Here is a 23,986-nt window from a genome sequence, read left to right on the forward strand (position 1 = left end):
ACGCCCACTGGTTATTGCTAACGATCCTGGATTTTTCTCAGGGAAAGAAGGCAACAGCTCTGTTTGGTGCTGGTTTAGAAAATCCCATCCTAGATTAGACTCTTAAAGAGCTGTCAAACAGCTCCTTGCCTTCTTGACATGAGATGAGAACAATATCAGGGTGAAGAGAGAGAGAGAAGAGAAAATATTGGGATGATATTTTTCATTGTGTCTCTTTGCACTCTCTTCTCCCCCAATCTGAAAAGAGTTGATATCTCAAAGCATAATGCTACCATTATATTGGAAAAAATTCAGAAATTGGAAAATGGAGAAACAAACTTCAGTAATTTGTCCAGGTCATAAAAAGAGTCTGTGTGACAGCATGGTTTAGAAATAGGGAATTCCTGGCTTCCGAGCTTGAGTTCATACCTCTTGATGTTGCATTTTTCTCTCTTTTTGGAGGAAGTACATCTGGCTTGTGATCTGGAGGAGGTGTGTTTTTTCAGGATTTTTTTTTTTTCCACTTTGTTCATTCTGTTTTTCTCTACCAAGCTGAACTCTTCAGGAAAAGTGTGTATAATGCCATGGGGATGAAAAGTCACTTGATACCAAACATTCCTGAGGAATAAAACAGCTCAGAAGGAAATACCACCTTGGCAATAAAATTATTTAGACAAAGTTACAATTGTCCCTGTGTTTTAAAAATTGATTAGAATGGTTTAGAGGTTTCCGGTATGGCATGTACTTGATTTTTGTTCAGAAGTGGTAAGAATACGCATTTTTCTTAAAATCTCTGAACACACAATTCTTATCCAGAGCCCTAATCTTACAGATTCAGGAAATATGAGAGTTAACAAAATGTATATGGAAATTGAATTTTCAGGTTTCCACTTCATTAATACTAAATTCTGTTATCTCTATTAAAGTATTGAAGCTGTGAAAATGATATTGCTGATAGTGTGGAGTTAAAAAAAAAAAAAAAAAGGCCTTCAATTATGAGGAGGAAGAGAGAGGCATTCAACGGAACGGGGGGTTTGTGGTTTTTTTGTTTCTTTTTGTTTTTTTTTTTAACTTATCCACTTTTTTTTTTTTAACATTCTATTTTTTAATAAGAAATAAAATTCCTAGTCAGGCTTTTATGTTGAAACTTTATTGCTAGATGATGTAAAACAAATGTAACTTATCCACCAAATGAATTGGAAATGTCAACTTGTCCTACCGTCACTCTCTAAATGCAGCCATGTATTTTCATGCCTGAAATTACACCGAAATATAGATGAAACATTTTGGTATAAAGCCAACTAGCAGTTACTGAGCTATTTCTTTTCTTCCTTTGGAAGAAAAAAAACCCAAACCCATGAGTTTTTATTTGGAAAATGCTGTTTGTCTTGCTTATTTCCTTTAAATGTGTGAATCAGCCAGGTTTTCTGGCTCAAAAATCAGAGTAGGTTATAGTAGTACTCTAGAGGTTCTCCCCTGGTATGGATGGCTTACTGTCTGCATCTTAACCATGAAAACCTCACCCTGAAATGTTGCAGTAATTCTTGGAAACTGTGTTGTATATTCAGCTGTTCTACGTATTACTCAAACTGTTCTGTTATGAAATTGTGTTTAACCATATACCTTTGACTTTTTTAAAGCAACAAGGAAAACTGGAAAATTCAAGACAGGTCATGATAAGTCTTTGTTTTAAGTGCACCTAACTTGTTCTCATAAGAATTTATTTTAAGTACATGAAACATTGTAGACTGCAACTATGCACGTGAATACCCATCTTCATCTCTTGTTTCTTTATGCAAAATTGGCATTGTCAAGGTTGCAAGGCAAAAAATCTGACCTATATTACGCAATAAGTTTACTATTCCCAAAACTCTGGGTTTTGTTTGTGTGAAGTTCATGTTTTGTCTGCCTTTTTTTTTTTTTTTTTTTTTTTTAGTTAAATGTGCACTGGTTGTTTTAAACCATGCTCGTGGGTATGTGCCTCCAGTGAGGCTTTTCTGTCTTCTACTTTGTGGGTCAGCCCCTGTCTTCAGGTGGGAAAAAGTAGTTGTCAACACTCTGCTTTTTGAAAAAGGGGAGAAGTGTTAATTGAGAACTTACCTGATCACAGCTGCAATTTTAAGCCATGACAGTTAGTCCAATTGTTTGTTTTGTCAACCTTGACAGTATCATTTCTATCTTTATGAAAATCTTAAGATATTTTAAAGCTGGTAAAGTCTTGGTCAGTGGGGGAGATGTATTTAGACATTGCTTGAGTTTGATCAGTTTTCCTTCAAAAAATAAACAAAACAGCACTTAGAACTAAACTGCAGAATTTGTAGCCTGGGAAGGGAGAACTACAAGCAGTTCTTGGGATTTAAGCCATAGTTAAAAATTCATTTTCCTCAACTAGAAATAACTATAATATTTCAGTATTGGCAGTAGTTGTTTTGACATTGTCCTCTGAAAGTTTTGGAAAAAAACCTAGCTCACAAAGAAATTTCTTCTGAAGAAAAAAAGCTTTAAACAAAAAAGCAAAAATCAAATAAGCAACAGTGTCCGGGTTTTCCCAGGTCAGTGAAATGCAGATCTGGGCTTTGCAGAGCATTTCCGTATTGGTGCTGCAAGCAGGCAGCCCACATGTGAGCAAGGGGGCAGGAGGGGACCGTGTTATGTCTCAACCAAAATACTGTGCAAGCCTTTTATAATGCTTCACATTTGTAATACGTAGCGTATGTAATAAATGGGGCTGTGCTGAAGTTTTCTTAATAGTAAAGTAACTTCCCAAAGACTGGTTAACTGCAGATGTGTAACTAGGTTTGCCTTACATTTTCCCTGAGTGCTCAGAAGAGCTCAACGTGGGGGTGACTGTCTTAGCCGGTGATTGGAAGAGTAGCCTGAAAAGCAGTGGCAGATGAAGTGCTGCCAAAGGATGTGAAGCCAATAGTTTCAGTCCCATTTAAACTGCTCTGCCTGCTAATGCTGCTCTCAAACACGTGGTGCCATGACCATCGCCATTCTCTTTGGTTAGACTGAGCATAGGCAGGAGTCTAAGCATGTTTGTAGCTGCTCGAAGAGCTGTGGTCACCAGGCCAGCCCACAGCCTGGTCGTGTTCCTGTGTTAAACATATCTCAATAGACTTTGAATTCATATAGTGTCTCATTCCCAAATCAGGATTGTAGATTAGTTTGTATTCAGGTATGCTCCTTCATAACACATGCTTTCATTAAAGTATAATTTGTACATCTTCTCTAAAGATGACCTATTCTCTCTTGCTGATACAGTGTATGTTAAATTTTTAATGTAATGGTTAATAATCTTTTTTTCCCCAAGGTGTTTTCTGGAGCATCTTCAAAGTATTCAGTAAGTGCCATTCACAGTACTGTTTTTTCACGTTTTTTCAGATATATTGGGAAGTCGGATTCAATAACAATCAGTGTGTGGAATCACAAGAAAATTCATAAAAAGCAGGGAGCTGGTTTTCTGGGTTGTGTGAGACTTCTCTCAAACGCAATCAACCGCCTTAAAGACACTGGTTGTAAGTAAGCTAAAGACTAGTGTTTCTTCTCTTTCAGACCAAACTTTCATGCACAGACTTTTTGAAGAGTGACAGTTAATTGAGATTTTGTTGTTTTTTTATAAATCTTGGTAGTTTGTAATGGTGGTTTGTGGCTGAGGATAGGATGGGTAGGTTAGAGAATGTAACTTACCTTTGGCTTTTCAATTCCTTTGCCCCATTACCATAGACAGTGCTGCAGTCTGGTTGTGGATTGTCGAGATTGAACTTAATGTGTTGGAATTTTAAAGGAAGACAGACTCTAATTACCTTCAAATTATCTTTTTATTGCCTTCAAAAGTGTGAGTCTTAAGGGATAAATAAAAGGGTAAATCTATCTTGAAGCCAAATTTGTAGTTTAAACATTAATGGACCTTCAAAATTAAATAGTAAATTTTGCTATAATATATTAAGTGCTTTATAACTTATAGCACTTCATATTTACTTTTTAAAAAGTTAATTAACATGCAAGATGCTGTTCTCCCATTATCTTAACGGATGCCATTTACTTCTGAACAAATTGGTGCAGTGTTTGTGATGTAAAAGTAGTGCTTGACTATACGGATAATTAAAAAAAAAAAAAAAGGAAAAGTGATATACTGGCAGAGAAGCATTGTGATTTTGCCTTCACTATTGGGTTCTTTCGTGATAAAGGCATAACTGAGGTTCTTAATTTTTAAGTATTTGTCACTAGATCGGTGCTTCAGTGCATTGTGCTTTGCTCAATTTGAAGTTTTACCTATTTAGTGTGGAATATGTGGATTGATGCTGCAGGTTAGTTCTGTGCCGTACTAATGAGTGTTGAGCTGGAAGTGCATTATGACAATGGCTGGTCTTCACAAAGGAAAAGAGTTGAAAATACTTTACAATCACTTTAGACATCCAGTGCAGGATAATGTAATTTCTGATTCATCAGAAGAGCTTCGTGATGTAAAAAAAATGTTAAAGCAAAAGTACTCTGATTTTTAAAGTATGAAAAATGAAGTCTTGGCTGAAGATTTTTAGTTTTGTTTCCCTTCTGCCATCTCTTGAAGTCTTAACTATCCTACACTAGGCTGAATTTTGTTCTGATGGTACTTCAGCGTGCTTTTCAAAGGCAGCAAAATATTGTATGACTTACATTTTGCGTCCTTATTTCACAGATCAGAGATTGGATCTGTGCAAACTTGGGCCAAATGACAATGATACTGTTAGAGGACAGATAGTAGGTAAGTAAAGGTTTTTATCGAATAGTTCTCTTGGAGCTTAATAGTAGCTGTAGAAATACCCTTCCTAGACGTCAGTTTCTGGTGTTGAATTTTTTTTTTTTTTTTAATTCAGTGTCTACTGCCAGAGCCATTGGGACCTCAAGCTAGAAGTGTGTATGTAGAGAATTTAAAAACAAAACATAACAAACAATACAATGAAACACCCAGCATCCCTCCCTCCCCCAAATATTATTATAAGATTTGGGACAGATAAGACCATATATAGTACAAAATTTATTTGGAAAGCATTTAATTTCACTGTAAAGATTTATGACAGTTTGAGCTTGAACTCCCTGTGAAAAACTCGTCATAAATTTATTGGCCATTGAGATTTCCAGCAACGCCGTGCTTCCTGTAAGTTTTGCGAAAGGGTAAAACATCTTGCTGTAACAGGAGTGAGCTGGTGTCTAGGATGAGTTGGTCAACTCATTTTGTGTTTTCATGGGTTATTAACAAGCCTGTCACCAATCTCAGTAGCTGTACTTTGTCATTCTGCTAAATCATAAACCTTAAATAACTTAAGAATTAAAAAGAAGCTGCCAAATTGAAAAACAAGTATCCACAAACAACTTCATAAACACTCTTTCTGGTGCACTGTAAGTTGTTTCAGAAGGCAGTGTTTCTAGTAGGTCACTTAGGTCAAAAAAAAAAATTGATCAGAAGAAGGAGGTCTTTATTTTTATGGCAGGATGGTAATGAGGTTATTTGGATATGGGGGAAAGAAAAGTGAATTTGCATGCTCAGTTTTATGTTTAAATCCTAGTTCAAATAATACCCAAGCGGCATTCTTGTTTTGTCAGCCAGGGAAAACTATTGAAATATCAGTCAGGGCTTCAGTGCATTTGTTTGCTTTCTTCAAAGTGCTCTGGTGAATAATAGCTATGACTTTACCTCTTCATGTTGCTTTAACCATCTGCCTAGCATCTGATCTGCAAGTGTTTTCGCAGTATTAAGAGTGGGGTGACACAGGAGAGTCAAATGATGGTAGAATTGTCAGTGCACTGTCGACACTTCAGACCATTCTGGAATGTTAAATTTTCCATGGGAGCTTGCACAGAAGAGTAAAGAATAAATCAGTATTTTTTCTAGGGTGCATTATGTTGTCAGTTTGGTTTGCTTTTTGGTTTTGTTCCAGTGTACTGGCCCCCTGATCTTTCATGCTGTACGCATGCAGTTTTGTTTGTGGGGTTCCTTTTAAGAGGAAACTGAGCTCTGCTTATACAGGCTCTGCTCTAAGCAGGAGAGATCTCCTCTGCCCACAGCAGTCTTTCAGAGGTGTCACCAGCAGGGACTGTACCCTCACACCCTGACATGCTCTCATGCTGCCCTCCAGAGTACACAACATGCATCCTTGTCATCTTGACTTGAGAACGTGAGCGTTAATTAAACAAGCAAAAAAAACCCCAAAGGCCACCCCTTGAGAACGATCTCAAGGCTATTGGGATGCCAGAGGGGAAGCCTGGGGCAAATATTTTGCAGTGTGGCCATGGCAGATACACTTCAGAGATAACTAGTCAGCAGCGTGGGCATAAACTAGACAGATAAGTTGGCTTAACCTGATGTGATCATGAGAAGCGGATAGCCAAAGCGTTAGCTCTTTTGGCATGCTGTTGAGGCTGTCCCTAATTAGCAGGAGCTGCTGGATCATTCATTAAACCTGGAATATCACAGCTTGTCAGGTTACAGAGAGACTGAGAACAAATCTGTATTTTCTGCTTTCCACTGTTACCATCAGAAAGGTCAGGTTTCCTCCATTATGGCTGTATTTTAATTTAATGCATCCTTGGTAAGACTCCGGAGCCTCCTGTCTTTATTTTCTTTAAATTGTTGTTATTTATCTCCTTCTATTTTAATCTTCCTTCACTAATGCAATGTTGTTGAATGGATGAATGAGTCTGAGTAGGTAATTCCACTGCAGTAGTAACATGGTGAAGAAATCTTGATTAAAAGTAAGAAAGAAGATAGAATAAGTTATAAATATATTCTCAGTCTTCTAGTGACTAACTGGCTTAAATTAAGAGGCTGTGCAAGATTGGAAAATGGTATTAAAAGGTAATTTACACCTTCAGCAGATTATAACCTTACAAATCAAGTGCGCAGTGGGTATGCCTTCATAATTTGGGAGCAAGGGGATCTTTCTCTTAACTATCTGGGGTTGTCTTCAAAGGGGGGAAGAAGAGGGTACGCTTGTGAGTAGTGGATGCAAAGGGCACCTGAACTGTGTCTTAATCTTGCAGCTCTCTTCTGTGCCACCATTTTATTTCTGATGTGGGGGTGCAGAAAAAAATGAGTCCTTATTACAAAATGAAGCCGTGCACAAATTTTGGTCCTCACGTAGGCAAAGAGGAGGTAATTGCCTTTGTTTAGTTCCATTTTTGTCTGTGTGTTTCGCTTGCCAAACCTTGCCTCCATGCAGCAATGTGGACTTGTAATGTGTTTGTTGCAGGATAAATACATGACTTAAGGTTCTTTTTGGTTGAAATTAAATTTAAGGTGCCTTTCACTCCTAAGAATTTGCTTTGTAACATGACTGTTCATGGAAAACTAGGAGTTAATAGTGATTAGGAATAAAGCAGGCAGGTACTGCAGGGCTCCCTGGGTTGGTCTGTTGAAGGCCCAAAATCTTGAGCTTCAAACCATGTTGTTATTGAAAATCTGGACTTTCTGGCAAAAACTGCGGGTAATACTACATCTTTTTTAACTGTCATCTTGACAGAAGTTTGTTTTTTTCTATATTAAGGTCTGTAAGTTTATTTCACTGCACACATAAATAGGACTTGAAGACAGTTGTCCAGAGATACAGTAGTGCCACCTCAAGAAATGTGTGCCACAGCACGTATTTAGCTTTTTAAGCAATCGTTTTATTGTTAAAAGCGAAACAAAACATCAAAAAAAAAACCCCAACCCCACAGGAACACAAGTGTCATAAATTATCAGCCTGGACACTTGTAAATTATTATATTGGGAACAAAAGTTGCCTAAAAAAATCTTGGTTTTCGTAACTGCAGTACAAAAGCTTCAGGCATAAATATCCATTACAAATGAAACATGTAAAAAAATTTAAAATACAGTTGTGCCGAGGTCAGTAAGGGCTTTTCGGGGTGTTGAGCACTGCTTTGTGTGAGAGTTGCGTTTGACTTTTTATCACTGGTGTTTGAAAGTAGCCAGTAAACCAAACATCAAGTGCTCCTAGCAGTTACATTTTGCCTGGTTCTGTGTGTGCGTGTACGCACGTGTTGAATCCCGTGTGCAGACAAAATATATAAGGAGTCAAAACCATATAGGAATTTCTTATTTTGGCCTTTTCTACTAGTGGTTCTCCCGGTAGTAGTGCAAGTGTGGCGCTAGCACTGTCCCCTTGCTGTCCCAGCCTCACATGAGGTCAGTCACCCTGCTGCTGCCAGACCAGTGTCACAGTCTGTCTCATACTGAGAAGAATTAATGACGGCTTCAGAGTTAACTTCTTTTTCTGCCTTCACTTGCATTCATATTTCTAAGCTAACTTTTTTGAAGTAATATGTAGAGAATTATGTGTATGAAAACATGTGTTGTTTCTGTGTAACTCTGGTTTGTGGGAAGGAAAAAATATTCAGAACATGGCTCAGCTTAGTGCTCCAAGTTGTACCATTTCTCTTTCAGATATAACTGTAGCTTGCATTCAGGTATCGTACCTTTAATAATTCTTTTATTGTCTTAATAGTAAGTCTTCAGTCCAGAGACCGAATAGGCACAGGAGGACAAGTTGTGGATTGCAGCCGGTTATTTGATAATGATTTACCAGATGGGTAAGTGGACATCATTGCGATGTAAACACAAATACAGCTCATACTACAGACTTTTGCAGTAATGAGAAATCAGTGTAAAAATAGGTTAATTTATTTTTATTCTTTACTCGGACTTCTACAGTTTTGAATTTAGGAGCAAGATACACAGAAAATAGTTAATAGTTTGACTCTAGTCTCTTCCTGAAAAACGGGAGGTGGTATATATATGAGTAAATGTGTTAAAAAATATACTTGTGTAAGAAAACATATGTCTTTCAAATTATAGAACTGATGAACTAATATAATATTAGATCACAGCCAGTAAACTGACTTCATCCATGTAGTAGTTTTGTAGCAAGGTATTGAGCACACAGGCCTGGCCACCTTCTGCAGTGCTGTGCAGAGCTATACACTACTATAAACATGGATCACTTTTTCTTCCATGTAAATCGTGATTGGAAAAGGTAATGGAGCCTGAGTTCTTGCTGTATTTACCTGCCAAAGGCTGGTTTAGGATTTTGATTTGTCCCTGTGAGAGTTAATGACATCATTAACACCTAAACCAGTTTTATGAATACAGAAAAATGCTCTGTTTTAGGTTCTGGTGCTGTCATCAACTTTTTCAGAGCAAGCACAGACCTTCTGAATGTGATTCTTGGCAGGTAAAGACAGGAGAAACTGATTTTTCAGATGATGAATTTCAAAACGTAAATTATCATCGAAGTCCTAAACAGCATTCTTTTGTTAATTTGGAGTCTGGAGAAGTCAAAAAAAATTTTAAAAATGCTTCTAAACTTTAACTTCAAAATGTTCCTTGTATAAATATCACTTACTTAATTGTGTAACTGCAAAGCTAGCTGTATAACCTTGTGTATTTTGGAGTGCAAAAGTAATAAAAATTAAAAAGTCATGTTAATTGAAGGTGACTTTTTAATGAAAGCAAGTATTGCGTGAAGATACTATGAAAGCACTTAATAGAATTGGTAGTCAAAAGATGTTGTATGTGTTATTAAACATGATGTTTTCAAGAAGTTTCTTTATCTGGCTATTTGGATTTAATTAAAATTCAAATGGTTATTGAACATGAAGGTGTGATATTGTTAATAATATGCCTAGTTCCAAGAAAAGAATATGTAAAATAAATTCTGAGTTGAACTTCCAGCTGTTTCCTGTTACCTTGTTCAGCTAACATGATTCATAATAGTGTAGGTCTTCCTGAGTTGGCATTTACGTTGGAAACATTTTGTGCCCTGGTTTCCTGGAAATACCACTCATTGCCTTATCTCTCAATGTCTGAATTGTAGGTGGGAGGAACGGAGGACTGCTTCTGGAAGGATCCAGTATTTAAATCATATTACACGAACAACTCAGTGGGAGCGACCAACACGGTAAGAAATTATTTAGGAGACTGTTTATGATGGTTTGCTTGCTGACCAGGAGCGCTGAGCACAAGCAATTCTAAGTGGCTCTAAAAGGGTATTCAGCATTCCTTTGAGTCACTCTACAAATGCTGTATGCTTTTCTTCTCTAGCATCTTACTCCTTCAGTCTGCCTAATATTTAACTCAGAAGAATCATTCTGATTAGACTATTTTTTTTTTATCTCTCCTAATACTAGCATCCTTGCTTTTGTGTGGAGCTGCTATGGTAGAACTTGATAAATACAGACGTTACAATGTGCAGACATCATAAGGAACGAAGAAAAGCGATCGTGGCTAGCTGACAGACATTGTCTATGTACATGCTATGACCATAATTATCACCAGTAATCCAGAACTTTTACAGCTGATTGTTACAGAGCATGCTTCGAAATCATCACAATCGCCTTTTTTAATAATCTTAAATGTGTGTTGCGAAGCTGTTCGTCAAATCAGTTTTGCCGTTACCTGAACTGTAGACAGTGTCATTGCATATTTTTCAGACTCTTCTGCAGACAGTCTGTGTCTGCAGACTGTCTCTTCCCTACTCCATAAATATTATTGCAGTCTCTGTATGGATATATTTGACTTAAAATAATCTGTACTGTTAATGCTGCAGGTCTGATACATATTTGCAGTTTTCAAGTGAGTTAAGGTACTGCTTTTTAATTTGCCTATTTGTATTTTTCCTGGTATGTTGAAATACTTATTCTAAGCTCTAGATACATTTACAGTAGAGAAACAAATGCAAAATATATAATCTGTTTGGGGAATTTCCTGTGACCTTATCAATTCCCCTTTAACCCATTTTAAATACTTTTGAAAGCCACATTGAGATATGAAACCACATAATTCAATGTTTCCTCTTGCGGTTGAGCTCTCAAGAACAACTTTTTTTTATCTTAGGTAGCCCTTCATCACCATCCTCGCCTAATAACCTTTCGTAAAAATTAGAAGGGCATAGGAAGGCAAGGTGGGAAAGTCTGGGCTGTATGCTGTTCATTGTAAAAAAACAAACAAACAAAAAAACAACAAAAAAAGCAAAAACCCAAACCAAAACAAAAAAAAAACCACAAAAAAACCCCACATAAACATTTTCTCTCTCAGCACTCTGTTTAAAGTGGGAACTGCTCATGTGAGTATTTGGTATGATCTTGATACTGCAACATCATATACTAACTGTCAGGTCAGACCCTCAGTTGAGGAATTTTATTAATTACTCTGAGGTGAATTAGTGAGTGCTGAACAGAAGCTTTCTGCCTGTTGTTGAGGTACCCTGTTCAACAAGTCAACTGCACAGTTCTGCCATCCACAAAGACTTCCCGAGAGCCCCTAGATGAAGCTTCCATCTACAAAGATTCCCGGAGAGCTTCCATCAAGTGCATTATGTAGCCCTGTCCAGTCAGCAATGCAATTTTTCCCCCAGGCCAGCATCTGAATACTCCAGTCCCGGCAGGCCACTGAGCTGTTTTGTGGATGAGAACACTCCAATTACGGGAACAAACGGTGCGACCTGCGGGCAGTCATCGGATCCTCGGCTGGCAGAGAGGAGAGTCAGGTCACAGAGGCACAGAAATTACATGAGCAGGACACACTTGCACACTCCTCCCGATTTACCTGAAGGATACGGTATGCAATTTAAAATACTTGAATTGTAGGTCTCCCAAGAAACTGAGAAAATGGCTTGTGTTTTCTCCTACATAAAATCCTTTTGATTCCTTAGTTTCGGGAAATCAGTCTTTGTGAGTTTTTGTATTGCACTTTTTGTTCTTATAGTTATTAATTTACCTTTATTTCACAGAGCAAAGGACGACTCAGCAAGGTCAGGTCTATTTCCTGCATACTCAGACTGGTGTTAGCACTTGGCACGATCCGAGAGTACCCAGGTAAGAAACAATGAAAGTATCTTTAAGGTGTCAAATCAAAATAGTTTAAGCAGTACTCTCCTCAGAGTTTTCTCTAATATTATATTTCTGACTCTTGGTCCCAATATACCATTTTAACAAGTCATTAATCTAAACAGACTAGTCTCCCAGTTATTCAAATTGTTATCTTAAGATAAAGATGGAGAATCGAGAAATAAATTCCCATGGTACTTTGAAATAGTTAACTGCTTCTAGATCTTGCATATGAATTATAGCCAAGTCCAGATTTTGGTACTCTGCAAAATAATGAAACAGTAGGATCTGAGCCCTCCCAAGTATCTAGATTTATCGAGATACTTCAGTGAAAATGGAGTTGGGTTTGGTTTTTAATTCAGGCTCTGGAAGTTAACAAGACCTGAGAAATTGTCAACATAAATTTATGAAGAACAAACTTTGTGACAAGTAGGCGAGACAAATGTGATAATTTTTGATGGAGGACCAAACAAAGGCAAAAATCTGGAAAATCTAGAAGATGCCCCTTCTGTGTTTAAACACAGTATTTGTGGTGAACTACAGTCTTATCATCGAATTAGCTTAAATTTACTTGTCTGTGAGAATAATTGTCCCATGTTCAAACTACCAAATGTAATTTACTCAAGGAATAGGAAACTTAGTACGTTTTAAAGAAACTAATTGGAGACACCGCATCATAAAAAGCCTGGAAGCTGAAATAGTGAGCTGTGTTTGAAGTGCCAGGATTTTTGTGCCTTTTTAAAAAAAGGAAAGTTTTCCATTTGAGTATAGTAGCAAACATCTAAAAACACACAAGGAAACACAGCAGGTTTCCTGTTACAGAGCAGAAATGAATATTTATTTTCTTTATTAATGCTCTAACTGATATTTCTAGAGCAATCATATATGCTTTCAAGCACCTCCTTAGCAGCATATAATGAGAAATAATTTGGGGGAGAGTGGCAAACAGGTAGAGAAGCTGAAAGAGACTGACCTGTGATTCAAATACTCGAACTGCTTTTTCTGTTGTAGATGTCTCAATGCTTAGGAGAAAATAAATCAGAAGTTAGTGTCCTTTTTAGTTCAGTGTCCTTACTTACATGATACAAATGTGTACATACTGTACATGTGATTATTTCTGATGTGTTTGAAAGGAAAGAAGGATAACAGGAAAACTATTGCTAGCATTTAATTGTTCTTAAAAAAGAAAAAAAGGAAAAGAAATCCTGTTGAAAATTATTGCGTCCTGAAGTGTGAGGATGGTGTCATAAACTGTGTGCCGTTTGAAATTGGCAGCCAGTGCTGGCATTTAGGAGAATTGTAGCAACTTTGTCAGTTGCTGCTGATGCTCATTCCCATGGTAATGCATTTTGGATATCTCGTGAAGGATAAAGTGCCTCATGACCATAACTACATTGCATTTTCCAGTGATTCTTTTGGTTTTGTTACTACTTTTATGTTAGAAGAATATACTTTTCTTTGGTGCCTTATCTGTAGGCTTGAGGGTGTGATACAGCTGGCAGTTGGGCATTAGGAAGTCCATGACTTGTGTATTATACAAAACTAGAAACTAGACTTACCTACAAAAAAAAAATAATATATAAGATCTAATCCTTAAGTTTGCAGTGCAACAGTTTTGTATGAAATCCAAGTTAGCAGTGGCCTTAGATGTGGCAGCAGAAACTTGATGAGCGTCACTGAGAACAAAATTTGGCTTGTTTGCATGAAGATAGAGTGTATATCATTTCTAAGGAATATTGTATTTTTATGCTAATATACCACAATCATTTAGTTAATAGAAATGCACCCTGCAGTTCAGCAGCAGTGTGTATATGGGTAATACCAGCAGAAGTTCAATTCTAGAGCCTTGTATTTCCATTAATGGCTTCTCAGCCTTTTGGGTCCCTGAAGATGACGTCTTTTTAGCCATTCTGGCCCTCGGCTCTTTCCTCCTGTCAACTGACGTGATACTGGGAGATATGAAGACTTACACCTCACACTGTCGAGTGCAGCTCTTTTTAAAGGTATCTGAGGTGTGGATTATATACATGAAGAATGAATAAATTTACATTTTTGAAGACTAGTATTTGTATTCAGTGAACCTCCAGGAAGAATCTACGTCTTCCTGACTTCAGCAGAATTTTCTTGAGACGCATTAAGCCATCTCTGCTTTTCTCAGGGCAGAGCTGAGTCATTGTTCATATAATACTTTATTTTAAATATTTTGTTGGAGAGCTGTTTGCTTCCCGCTAGCAGTTGGGGTTTTGGACCAAAACTGCGTGTGGAATACACACATATCCCGTGCATAATTCTTCATGGAAAGTGTAACTCTTCAGAAATATAGTTTTGTTTTGTAGGAGTTTTTAAAGTGTGATTCAGAGTCCCTTACATGACTAATGTTGGTTTTAAAATGTTTTCTGTCTGTTGGTGTAGAACTGCAATTCCACTTTGGCAAATACGGCAGTGGTCTGTATTTTTGTTTTAAGCCTGTATTAAGGTAACATCTGTAGTTTGTAGAAATGAGGGTTATTTGATAAGAATTTTTTTCCCCACGGCATGTGTTCTGGGGTGTGTGTTTTTTCTTTGGTGAGCTTGCACCTTGGGAGTAGAGATTCCAGCTGAACAGATCAAGTTTCTGAAACAATACATTTTCTCAGACTTCATGGAATTGTTCTGTTACGTTTACGCTTGTTTGGCTCAGAAGCCAAATGCTGAGGTATTTTTCATTTTATATTTGTTTTCACAGGGATCTTAGCAACATCAATTGTGAAGAGCTTGGTCCACTGCCTCCTGGATGGGAGATCCGAAATACAGCAACAGGCAGAGTTTATTTTGTTGACCATAACAACAGGACAACGCAGTTTACAGATCCACGGCTATCTGCTAACTTGCATTTAGTCTTAAAGTAAGTTTTAAGTCGCTGACACATGTTGAAAGTTATAGGGGAAAGAGACTCTTGAGGGGAGTTAGATTTTATATCAAGATGTATTCTGCCATTCAGTGGTATTTAAAGCACCGTAGTGGTGTTTTTTAACACCCTACCAACTTACTCTGTCACACAGCAAAGAAAACAGGTTTGATTGTTCTTGGAAAAAAAAAGTCTCAAGCAGCATTTAGACAGGAATGTGGCTGTTGTGATTATGGGAGCTGGGGGCATGGGGGTGGGAGGGCAGTTGCGGGGGAAGCGAGTGCTGTCTGGTGGACTGGCCGATAGAAATTTTTTCTCACAGCAAGAGAGACACTTTCTTTCCTTTTTCATGCGTCATACTAATTTTGGTTATGGAGTACTTGTCTTAAAATGCCAGGTTACATTCAATAGGCAGTGGTGAAATACTGATGAGTTAATCCTGGGTGCACAAGTGCCCAGCTATTCTCCTGCAATAAAGGAGAAATAATTCAGCTCCTACCTTCAGTTTTCGAGTAGGACTGGTTGAGATGTTCTTAAAATAAGACCCCAGTAATTTAACTCAGATTAAAGAAAAATAAAAGTCAAATAGGAACTGTATTTTTTCTGCCTTAGTGTTTTGATATCACATCTCCATATTGCAGTTTTTAAGAGAAGTGGAAACTCAAAAGAATTCTGCCTCTTATTTTTATTCCCTAGACACTCATTTCACACTGGGGGATTTTCTACTCAAAATGGAACCCACATAAGCAAACAAACATTTATCCTTTTTTGGTGTAGACATAGCTATAGGTTTGCCCAAGCTATTAGGTAGTTTGACTCTATTGTTTTTCCTACTAGCACCTTTTAATACTCTTGGGAAACACCTGTAAAGTATTGAGTAGGTGTTAAGTGGAAGAAACAATGAAGAACTGGTTAGATGGAAAGCCCTGCAGCTCTGGGCAAGGAGTAAGTAGGAGGAATAGTCCTTTTAAGGAAGTGAATCACTGGGAAGAAAAGCTGAAGGAAAGAATAATGGGAACAAGCACTGAAAAGACAAAACTGAGGAATGGAAAGTAATATTCAGGAGGTCAACATATCTTTTGTGTAATACATAAAAGCTGGTTAGCCTTGTCTGCCCAGTATACATCTGAACTTAACAGCTGAAGGGGGAGAAAAGTCTAAATATTGACAAATATGTATACCGTTACACTGTTGATTTTTTTTTTTTTTTTTAAAATTCAAAACAAAACATCACTACTAATTTTAGCTGAATTTCGATTGTTAGCTTCAAATGGACATAGTCTTGAAAAACAACTTACCAGTGGAGGAGCATGTTTTTGTTTGAAACACAAAAAAAGTTCATTAAATTAATTCAGATTTAGATGTTTTAGCTGAATAAAAACTTCAGACCCCCGTAGTTACAACAGTGCAAATCTTAAACTGTAGAAAATTCTGTCAAGTGGACTATATCTGAAATACTGTCTTACACAGGTAGGTTTATTTTTAAATGGCAGATCTGGTGGCTAGTCCTGCATGTATGATGGAGGGCAAATAGCTTTGTTATCTGGAAAATCCAATTTAAGTTCCAGAATCATAGAACCGTTTTGCTTTTCTTTAAACTGAAAGTACTCCTAAGTGTGCTTAAGTTTTTTCATTTGTACATCTGTCTTTCATCAGGGAGGGATTTCTGAAATTTACCCAACAGTGTCATCAGCAAAGTCTGCTGCAGGATATGTGAAAAATTTCTCTTTTTCTCTTTTGTTCTTTTTTTTTTTTTTTTTCCTCCCCTGCCTTCTCTTAAGTCCACCTCCTTAATTGTTCTTTAAAAAAAAAGTAAAGCAGTTTGCCTTGGGGCCTGTCATTTTGTCAATTATCTGAGAAATAAGTTTAGTATTTGGGTGGGATGGGTGTGATAGTGTTTTAGGTTCAAAGGCATAAGAAAATGTTTACTCTCAGTGATATTGACTTTTCTAATCGAGCCGAGTGAAGCAGTTTGTTCTTCCAGTGATGATGTTATAAGTTATGAAAATAATCAAACTTGTTACCCAGTTCTGTTTGGAAATACTGGCCAAGAGTTTGTGTTAGCTTTTGGTAGTTATGGCACATGAAAAGTACTTAGCTATATCCTTAAAGCACTGTACAGAAACAAGCACAGTCATTCAGCTGTGAAAACAAACTAAGAAATTAGATTTAATTATTTTAAGCACTGCAGATGGTTAAGCTAATACTGGACTATTTGTAGTCTAATATGGAGGATGGCATTTTATTTTTCTCATCCTATGAGAAAAAGTGCCCTATTTTAGATTGGTTTAATTTGATGCATAGATCTCAAGTTTGTGCTTGTTTCAGAGATGACATTTTCTTTAAGACTGACACTTTGTGTTCAGGGGACTGTCTCTCTTCTACTATTAAAGGTAGTATGAACAAACACTCCAGTATATAGTAAGGACCTTCTCTGGTAGGCATATACAAGGAATATTTTCACGTTTGTCCTTATGGAATTAGAAAGTTCAGAAGACAGAACAAGGATTTTGCTTTAATTTGCGTATGGAGTAAATACAGTTTAAGTGACACTCATTTAAAACTGTTCACAAGTGAAAAGAAATGACCATATTGTAAAAGTGACATAGAGCCATATTCTGGAACCACATTGAGTGCATGTCTCTAAATTATTGTAATGGCTTTTTTTTTTCTGGAATGACTTTTTTCTGGAATGAATAAAGTTAAGGTGGCCTTATCTGAAAAAAAAAAAAAAAAAAGAAACGGTGCAAACAATAGAATCACAGAATGATACGGGGTTGGAAGGGACCTCTGGAGATCATCTAGTCCACCCGCCCTGCTAGAGCAGGTCCACCTAGAGCAGGTTGCATAGGAATGTGTCCAGGTGGGTTTTGAGTGTCTCCAGAGACAGACTCCACCACCTCTCTGGGCAGCCTGATCCAGGGCTGTGCCACCCTCAAAGTAAAGAAGTTCCTCTTCATGTTCAGATGGAACTTCTTATGTTCAAGTTTGTGCCCATTTCCTCTTGTCCTGTCCCTGGGCACCACTGAAAAAAGACTGGCCCCATTCTCTTGACACCCACCCAACAAACCACAGTAAAACCAACAAAATGGATTGAGTTAAACTCAATAGTACATAGTAGGATTTCTGTTCATGGTTCCCTCTTTAAGGCCCAGGAGCAAAGAGGTATTATTATTAATACTAAGTTTTGAGTTATTGCTGAAGTGATCTATAATGTGTGCCATTGCAGTGGTTTCTAAATGTTAGGCTTGTAAGACTACTGATAAAGATTTCCTGGTCACCTGGTGTTAGTTTCCCTTGAGGGTGGTTTGTGCAAAATTACTTTAAATAGAAGGTTTGCAAATAAGAGAATAGCTGTCAGAACCGCAAGGCAAACTGGGAACGCCTCTCTCCACGTACTTTAATTGCCAATTCTGAGTGTTCCTGTGGAAAAGCCTGCTGGAGTTGGTTGGCCAGGAGAGCTTTCTGGTAGACCTTGTTTCAAAACAGACAATAGGCTGAAATTTTAAAAAACATTAATATTGTGTTTGATTCCATCTAATATTTTTTGGTCTTTGATGTTAAAAAACCCAATTTATTAACATTCCACTGGAAAACATTCTGAATTGTAATCTTTCTTATTTATCCCGTAAATTCAGGGTATTCTAACGTGTTCCATACAGAGATATTCTTCTCATGGTTTCAGCAAAATACAACTTTTATCCTGTGTTGTTTGGAAATGCCATACTAAAAAGCTATAAAAATATACACTTACTGCGTACAAGAAACAGCACAAGAGAGGACACCTCTGCAACACGATTAATTTACTTTTACTATAAGAAGTTAGATGCAGAAAATCTCTTAGAATTGCTAGTAAAAGTACTTGTTTATCTGTGCCAATTAGTGACATGTGAACTCCCACATTCCTGTGGTCCAGACTAGGCCAGGTACAAGGGACAAGGTCCCTGCCAGGCTGCCAGTACAAACAGCTTTTTGTAAGCTTACTCTTTTTCAGACAAGGCATTTAAAACAGGTGATGGTATTGAGTGTAGATTAGAGGCACAGTGTTTGACAGGGCCCTGAATCTTTAAATGGAGGAAGGCAAAACACGCAAAGAAAATACGGCAACAGTATCTGCGAAATTTGTTGTCAGCAGCTTAGTAGTAAAATTGTATGGACAGTACCTTATTATATAGTGCTGTAACCTTTTACATACTTTGTAGAGTAGTACTAATAGAAATAACAAGCCCTAAAAATGACTGATAGTTGCCAACAAAGACAGAAGCATATGTCTTTAGTCAGGATAAAATCTCTCTGAAGTTATTTTTGTACTGGACCCAGACATTTTTAGCGTAATCACAGTAATAATCATAGTAAATTGAAAGTAGGTTAGTTACAAAGACTTAACCTTTAAGTAACATCTGAAGAGAATCGGGGCCATATAATGTGAATGTCCGCTAACAACTGTGCGTGTTGCTAGTCGCCAGAATCAACTTAAGGACCAGCAGCAGCAGCAGCAGGTGGTGTCCCTGTGCCAGCTCCCCGACGAGGCTGAGTGTCTCACCGTGCCGCGCTACAAGCGAGACCTCGTGCAGAAACTCAAGATCCTCAGGCAAGAGCTGTCACAGCAGCAACCTCAAGCTGGCCATTGTCGTATTGAGGTCTCCAGGGAAGAGATTTTTGAGGTAATTTGGGAGTTTGACCCATTTCTTAACATTGAGAGGAGGGGAGGAGGGTTCTTCATAACTGTCTAAAGAAGTCATTCAGTCAAATGAAATCTTGAAGTCTGGAATTAAAGCTGGAATTTTACAGGTGGTGAATGGGAAGAGGAAGCATTTTAAGGGGATGTTCAGAAGTTTTGTAATTAAAGTAGGTGTATTTACCCTGTAGAGAGGAAAAGTGAGGTGGCTTGAAATGTACAGTGTGTGTCAGGGACTGAGGAGGGGGTCCAAGCACTTCATGTATTTCAAGATAGTATCTCACTTCTTTCTTGAATATAAGAACGATAACATCTGTTACAGAGGGAATGCTACAAATTGAAACGATTAGTGATCTTTGATCTGTTTTAACTTATGTAAGATTACTATTGAATAGCATTCATCTTTGCAGTTTGGATTGCTTAGAATCTATCTCGATTCCAGTTGATTCCCCCCAACCCCAAATCAGACCAATTTTATGAATCATCTAGTCTTTTGAATGACCTGGGATATCTGTGTTTTATTTGGTGACATTACTCAGCAGAATAATTCCACTACATGGATTAAACACAGTTATAATGCATTGGCTTTTTCTGCAGAACAGTCTGTCTTCTTGAGAACTTTATCACCCATCCCTCCCATCCCTTTTGCATTTTTACCCCACCCACAAACTTGATAGACCCACTGTGTTGTTACAGTTTTTTTCCCAGCCAGGAAAGATTTGTGTTGGTATTCCCTTTGGAGACAATCAAATCGCTTCATAATCTGCTAAAACAGAAGGGAAGAAAGTCTGCTCTACTGCAGTGAAAACTATATGTTCTCCTGAAAACTAAGTTGAGCGTGTTGGGTCCCAGACACCCTCCTCTTCTGCAAAGCTGAAGATTAAGCAGCAATACTGGACCTAAATAAAAACTGGACTTTCTTGCTTTAGTTGCTTTTTTTAAAATTAGCATTAGTTTTGCCAGTTTCAGCTTTCTTTTTGTGTTTTCTTGATGAAGTCTTACTGATAGAGGAATAATTCTGTAGATCTACTGAGATGGCATTGATGCTTCTGTTGTTAAGATGCTTGCTGAAGGTTTGCACATGCGTTATACCCAGAGTAGAAGGTCCACTGTTGGCTTTTCACACTGCAAAAATTGTGAGCCTTTATGCAAAACAAAAGGAGTTTACTGAAACAGATTTCATTTTGTAAGTTATGTGAGAATGAGAGAGAGAGAATTCTGATCACTGGGCATCTCTGGAAATTTAATGGAAGGTGGTTCTTCTCACATAGCAATTTTATTTAACAAGTGTTATCACGTCTGTAGAAAACTAAGTAACAGCCTGTCATTTGAGAAACTGGTTAATATCTAGGAAAATAATATCCCCTTTAATAGGTATGCCCTTTGGAATCGGAGTCTGGGACTCCATTTCTAATAAACAGTAGTAGCTTCTTATCTGAAATAGCAGTTAGTAAAAGGAAGTGTTATGTGTTTACAGGAATCCTACAGGCAAGTCATGAAGATGAGGCCAAAAGACCTGTGGAAACGATTAATGATAAAATTTCGTGGGGAGGAAGGCCTTGATTATGGAGGTGTTGCCAGGTAAACAGTCTGTCCTCTGTCTCTTCCTCCGCACTATCCTAAACCAGCCTTGTATCACCCCTGTTTCTCTTTATGTTATCCTTACTTATATTTATTTCTGTAACAGAGCGTATGTCTGAAGAATATATTTTCAAATAGTCTTTTAAAGGGAAAAAACTGCATCAAAAAAAGAAGTAATTTATTGCAAATAAATCAAAGTGTCTGTTACAGATCGCATCAGACATTATCATATATGCAGGACGGGCTTTTGGTATCTATTGAAATGACTGTATTTTTCTTTGGTTAGTAAAGCTTGGGTATCTGAGAATTTATACCACTAAATACTTGGCTTTGTGGCGTAACTGATCAAAAAATATGCTTTATTGCAAATTGTCACTACTGTTTGAAGCAAGATGTTAAAAACTAGAAGTTGGTAGGGAACTAAAGTCACTCAGGAGTCTGTGAGATTATTTTTCACCTGCTTATAAAAAGTGACATTTTTTGGTTGTATGAAGATATACTCTTCACCTGTTAAAACAGTGTTAGGAATTGTACTGGCCAATTGCACAGATGCTGGTTTTACTTCAGTGAAAATATTCCCCACCTCTGGTGTGTGGAGCTATTCTAAACTAGTGTTGACTCATTTAGGTGTATTCATTGTTTACATTGCACTGCATTTTTTTACCATTAATATTTATTGCAAAGTGCAGATGATGCTCCCTAACAGCCCTCCTTCTGGTGCTGGTGGACAGCAAGTGACCGGTGGCACCCAGGCTGTTGCACTGCCTGTATCTTCACGGGTTTGCAAAGCTTTGACATGTCTGTAGTACTGTCAGTAGAACACATGGTGTCTTTCTTGTCGCTGTGTGCAATGGATGAAGGATAATCACAGTCAGAAACTTTCTTGGAAGTAAGTAACCTGGAGAAAGATCTTGGAAAGCTGGGAAATATGTCAGCTGTCAGGGGCTGTGCAGTTACTGAACCAATAACAAAAATTCAGATTTCAGCTTTATTTAATCATGTTCAGAAATAACTTCTTTCACGTTTATGTTCAACACTAAGATTTGATAAAATCATACTATTTTGAAAAGATCCTCGGTGTAGGAATGCATTTGTCTAAAGTAAACAATGAATTATTTTTTTTTCTTCAGGGAGTGGCTCTACCTATTGTCCCATGAAATGCTGAATCCATATTATGGTCTCTTCCAATATTCCCGAGATGATATCTATACACTGCAAATTAATCCAGACTCTGCAGTCAACCCGGTATGACTCGTAACAGGAGTTCTGTAAATGATTATTTTGTGACTAGAATTTAAATAGATCTGGAGGGTGAGGAACGTAATTCTCACATTAGTATTGCTAGAGACTGAGCAGTACTAAAAAAAAATTGTCATATTATTGCACAAATTCAAAGAAACTTCTCAAATATGTTCTTAATTTTCTGTAAGATGTCAATTTATGTTTCCTTTGGGAGAAATTAAGTTTATTTTGATTCTTAGTAAGACTTCTGGCCTGGAAGCAGTATACTCATTGTGCTCTGTATAAACAAACAAAACAAAAAGATCTGGATGTGTTGGGTTTTTTTCTTTGTATTGACATTTTATTTAATATTCATGAGTTATAACCTGGAGGTCTTCTTTAGCTGAATGGCTTAGTCTCTTCTTTTGATTCTAGGAACACTTATCGTATTTCCATTTTGTTGGCCGAATAATGGGGATGGCCGTGTTTCACGGACACTATATTGACGGAGGCTTCACGTTGCCTTTCTATAAGCAGTTGCTGGGGAAGCCAATTACTCTGGATGATATGGAATTGGTCGACCCTGATCTTCATAACAGCTTAGTCTGGATCCTGTATGTACTGTGTATTCTGTGTTACAGTGTTAGAATTCTGTCTCTGTTAACATGTGATAATGTTCCTAAATCCAATTGAAAAGAAATGAAGTATATTTCGATCTCCGGCTCAGGCAGACTTAAGAAACACCTTTCTTGCACAATTTGGCTTCTTTGAAGGCTTACTATGCTCAAGGTATTCAGATTTGAGGGTTGGGGGATACATAATTACCGGCTGTAAAGTGTTCAGTTCATAGATTTTAATTTATTAATTTTGTCTATTATTAACAGTTATGTGTTATGAAAATATAACATTGAAACTTGGATAATGGTTTTAAAATACAGCAAAAATGTATGTTCATCTTTGCTTCCAAACAGGAATTTGAAATGCTATTGAAAAACTGAATTGTGATGTCTGTCAGATATATTATGGGTGTAATATATTTGCAGAATATGTTTTCACTGAGTCAGGTGCTTATTTCTTTCCACCAGTGAGAATGATATCACAGGGGTTTTGGATCATACGTTTTGTGTAGAACACAATGCATACGGGGAAATTATTCAACATGAACTGAAACCCAATGGCAAAAGCATCCCTGTGACAGAGGAAAATAAAAAGGAATACGTCAGGTACATCAATATCTGTTCCAAGGTTTTTGTATTTCCTATGGTGAGGAGGAAGTTTTACTTATTTGAAGTAATTAACAGTGTTATGTTGTTGTTTTCCCCGAAGTAGTAGTGGTGTGTGTATTCCTGTCAGTACGGTCATTATTTTTTTTTTTTGGCTGGATAAATTGCAGGTTTATTGTATTTGAATACATCTTTCACAAAACCAATTTGCACTTGCTTGCAGACTGTATGTAAACTGGCGGTTTTTACGAGGAATTGAAGCTCAGTTTCTGGCTCTACAGAAGGGATTTAATGAAGTAATCCCACAACATCTGCTGAAGACATTTGATGAGAAAGAGTTAGAGGTCAGTCCACTAATGTTATGTTACGTCGTCAAGTGTAAACAGTGAAAGCCCAAGGCATTTTTCTGAAGCTGAGTAACAGGCAGAGCTGTGTCCCCAGTGCTGTAGGGGTTTGCAGGTGTGCTGCTGCAAGAAGTTCAGTTACTGTAAGGGGTGAGCGGGTCACGCAGTCACCAAGACTGCCTGTGCCTTCCATTCAGAGCCAGGAGGGTGT

General features: G+C 37.5%; 1 protein-coding gene across 1 annotated transcript in view; it reads left to right on the forward strand.

Annotated features, from left to right (window-relative positions):
* Window positions 1-23,986, forward strand: part of SMURF2 (SMAD specific E3 ubiquitin protein ligase 2) — a 65,875-nt gene that overhangs the window by 34,964 nt on the left and 6,925 nt on the right. Inside the window, exons 4-16 of the mRNA XM_014952228.1 lie at window positions 3,364-3,497; window positions 4,658-4,723; window positions 8,463-8,547; window positions 9,831-9,914; window positions 11,370-11,572; window positions 11,745-11,829; window positions 14,567-14,725; window positions 19,188-19,392; window positions 20,884-20,987; window positions 22,118-22,232; window positions 22,644-22,822; window positions 23,294-23,431; window positions 23,655-23,775. Coding sequence (XP_014807714.1) covers window positions 3,364-3,497; window positions 4,658-4,723; window positions 8,463-8,547; window positions 9,831-9,914; window positions 11,370-11,572; window positions 11,745-11,829; window positions 14,567-14,725; window positions 19,188-19,392; window positions 20,884-20,987; window positions 22,118-22,232; window positions 22,644-22,822; window positions 23,294-23,431; window positions 23,655-23,775 — 1,678 coding nt within the window. The remainder of the gene's footprint in view (window positions 1-3,363; window positions 3,498-4,657; window positions 4,724-8,462; window positions 8,548-9,830; window positions 9,915-11,369; window positions 11,573-11,744; window positions 11,830-14,566; window positions 14,726-19,187; window positions 19,393-20,883; window positions 20,988-22,117; window positions 22,233-22,643; window positions 22,823-23,293; window positions 23,432-23,654; window positions 23,776-23,986) is intronic.

This window comes from Calidris pugnax, unplaced genomic scaffold (genome assembly GCF_001431845.1).
Source record: "Calidris pugnax isolate Ruff unplaced genomic scaffold, ASM143184v1 scaffold206, whole genome shotgun sequence".
NCBI lineage: Eukaryota > Metazoa > Chordata > Aves > Charadriiformes > Scolopacidae > Calidris > Calidris pugnax.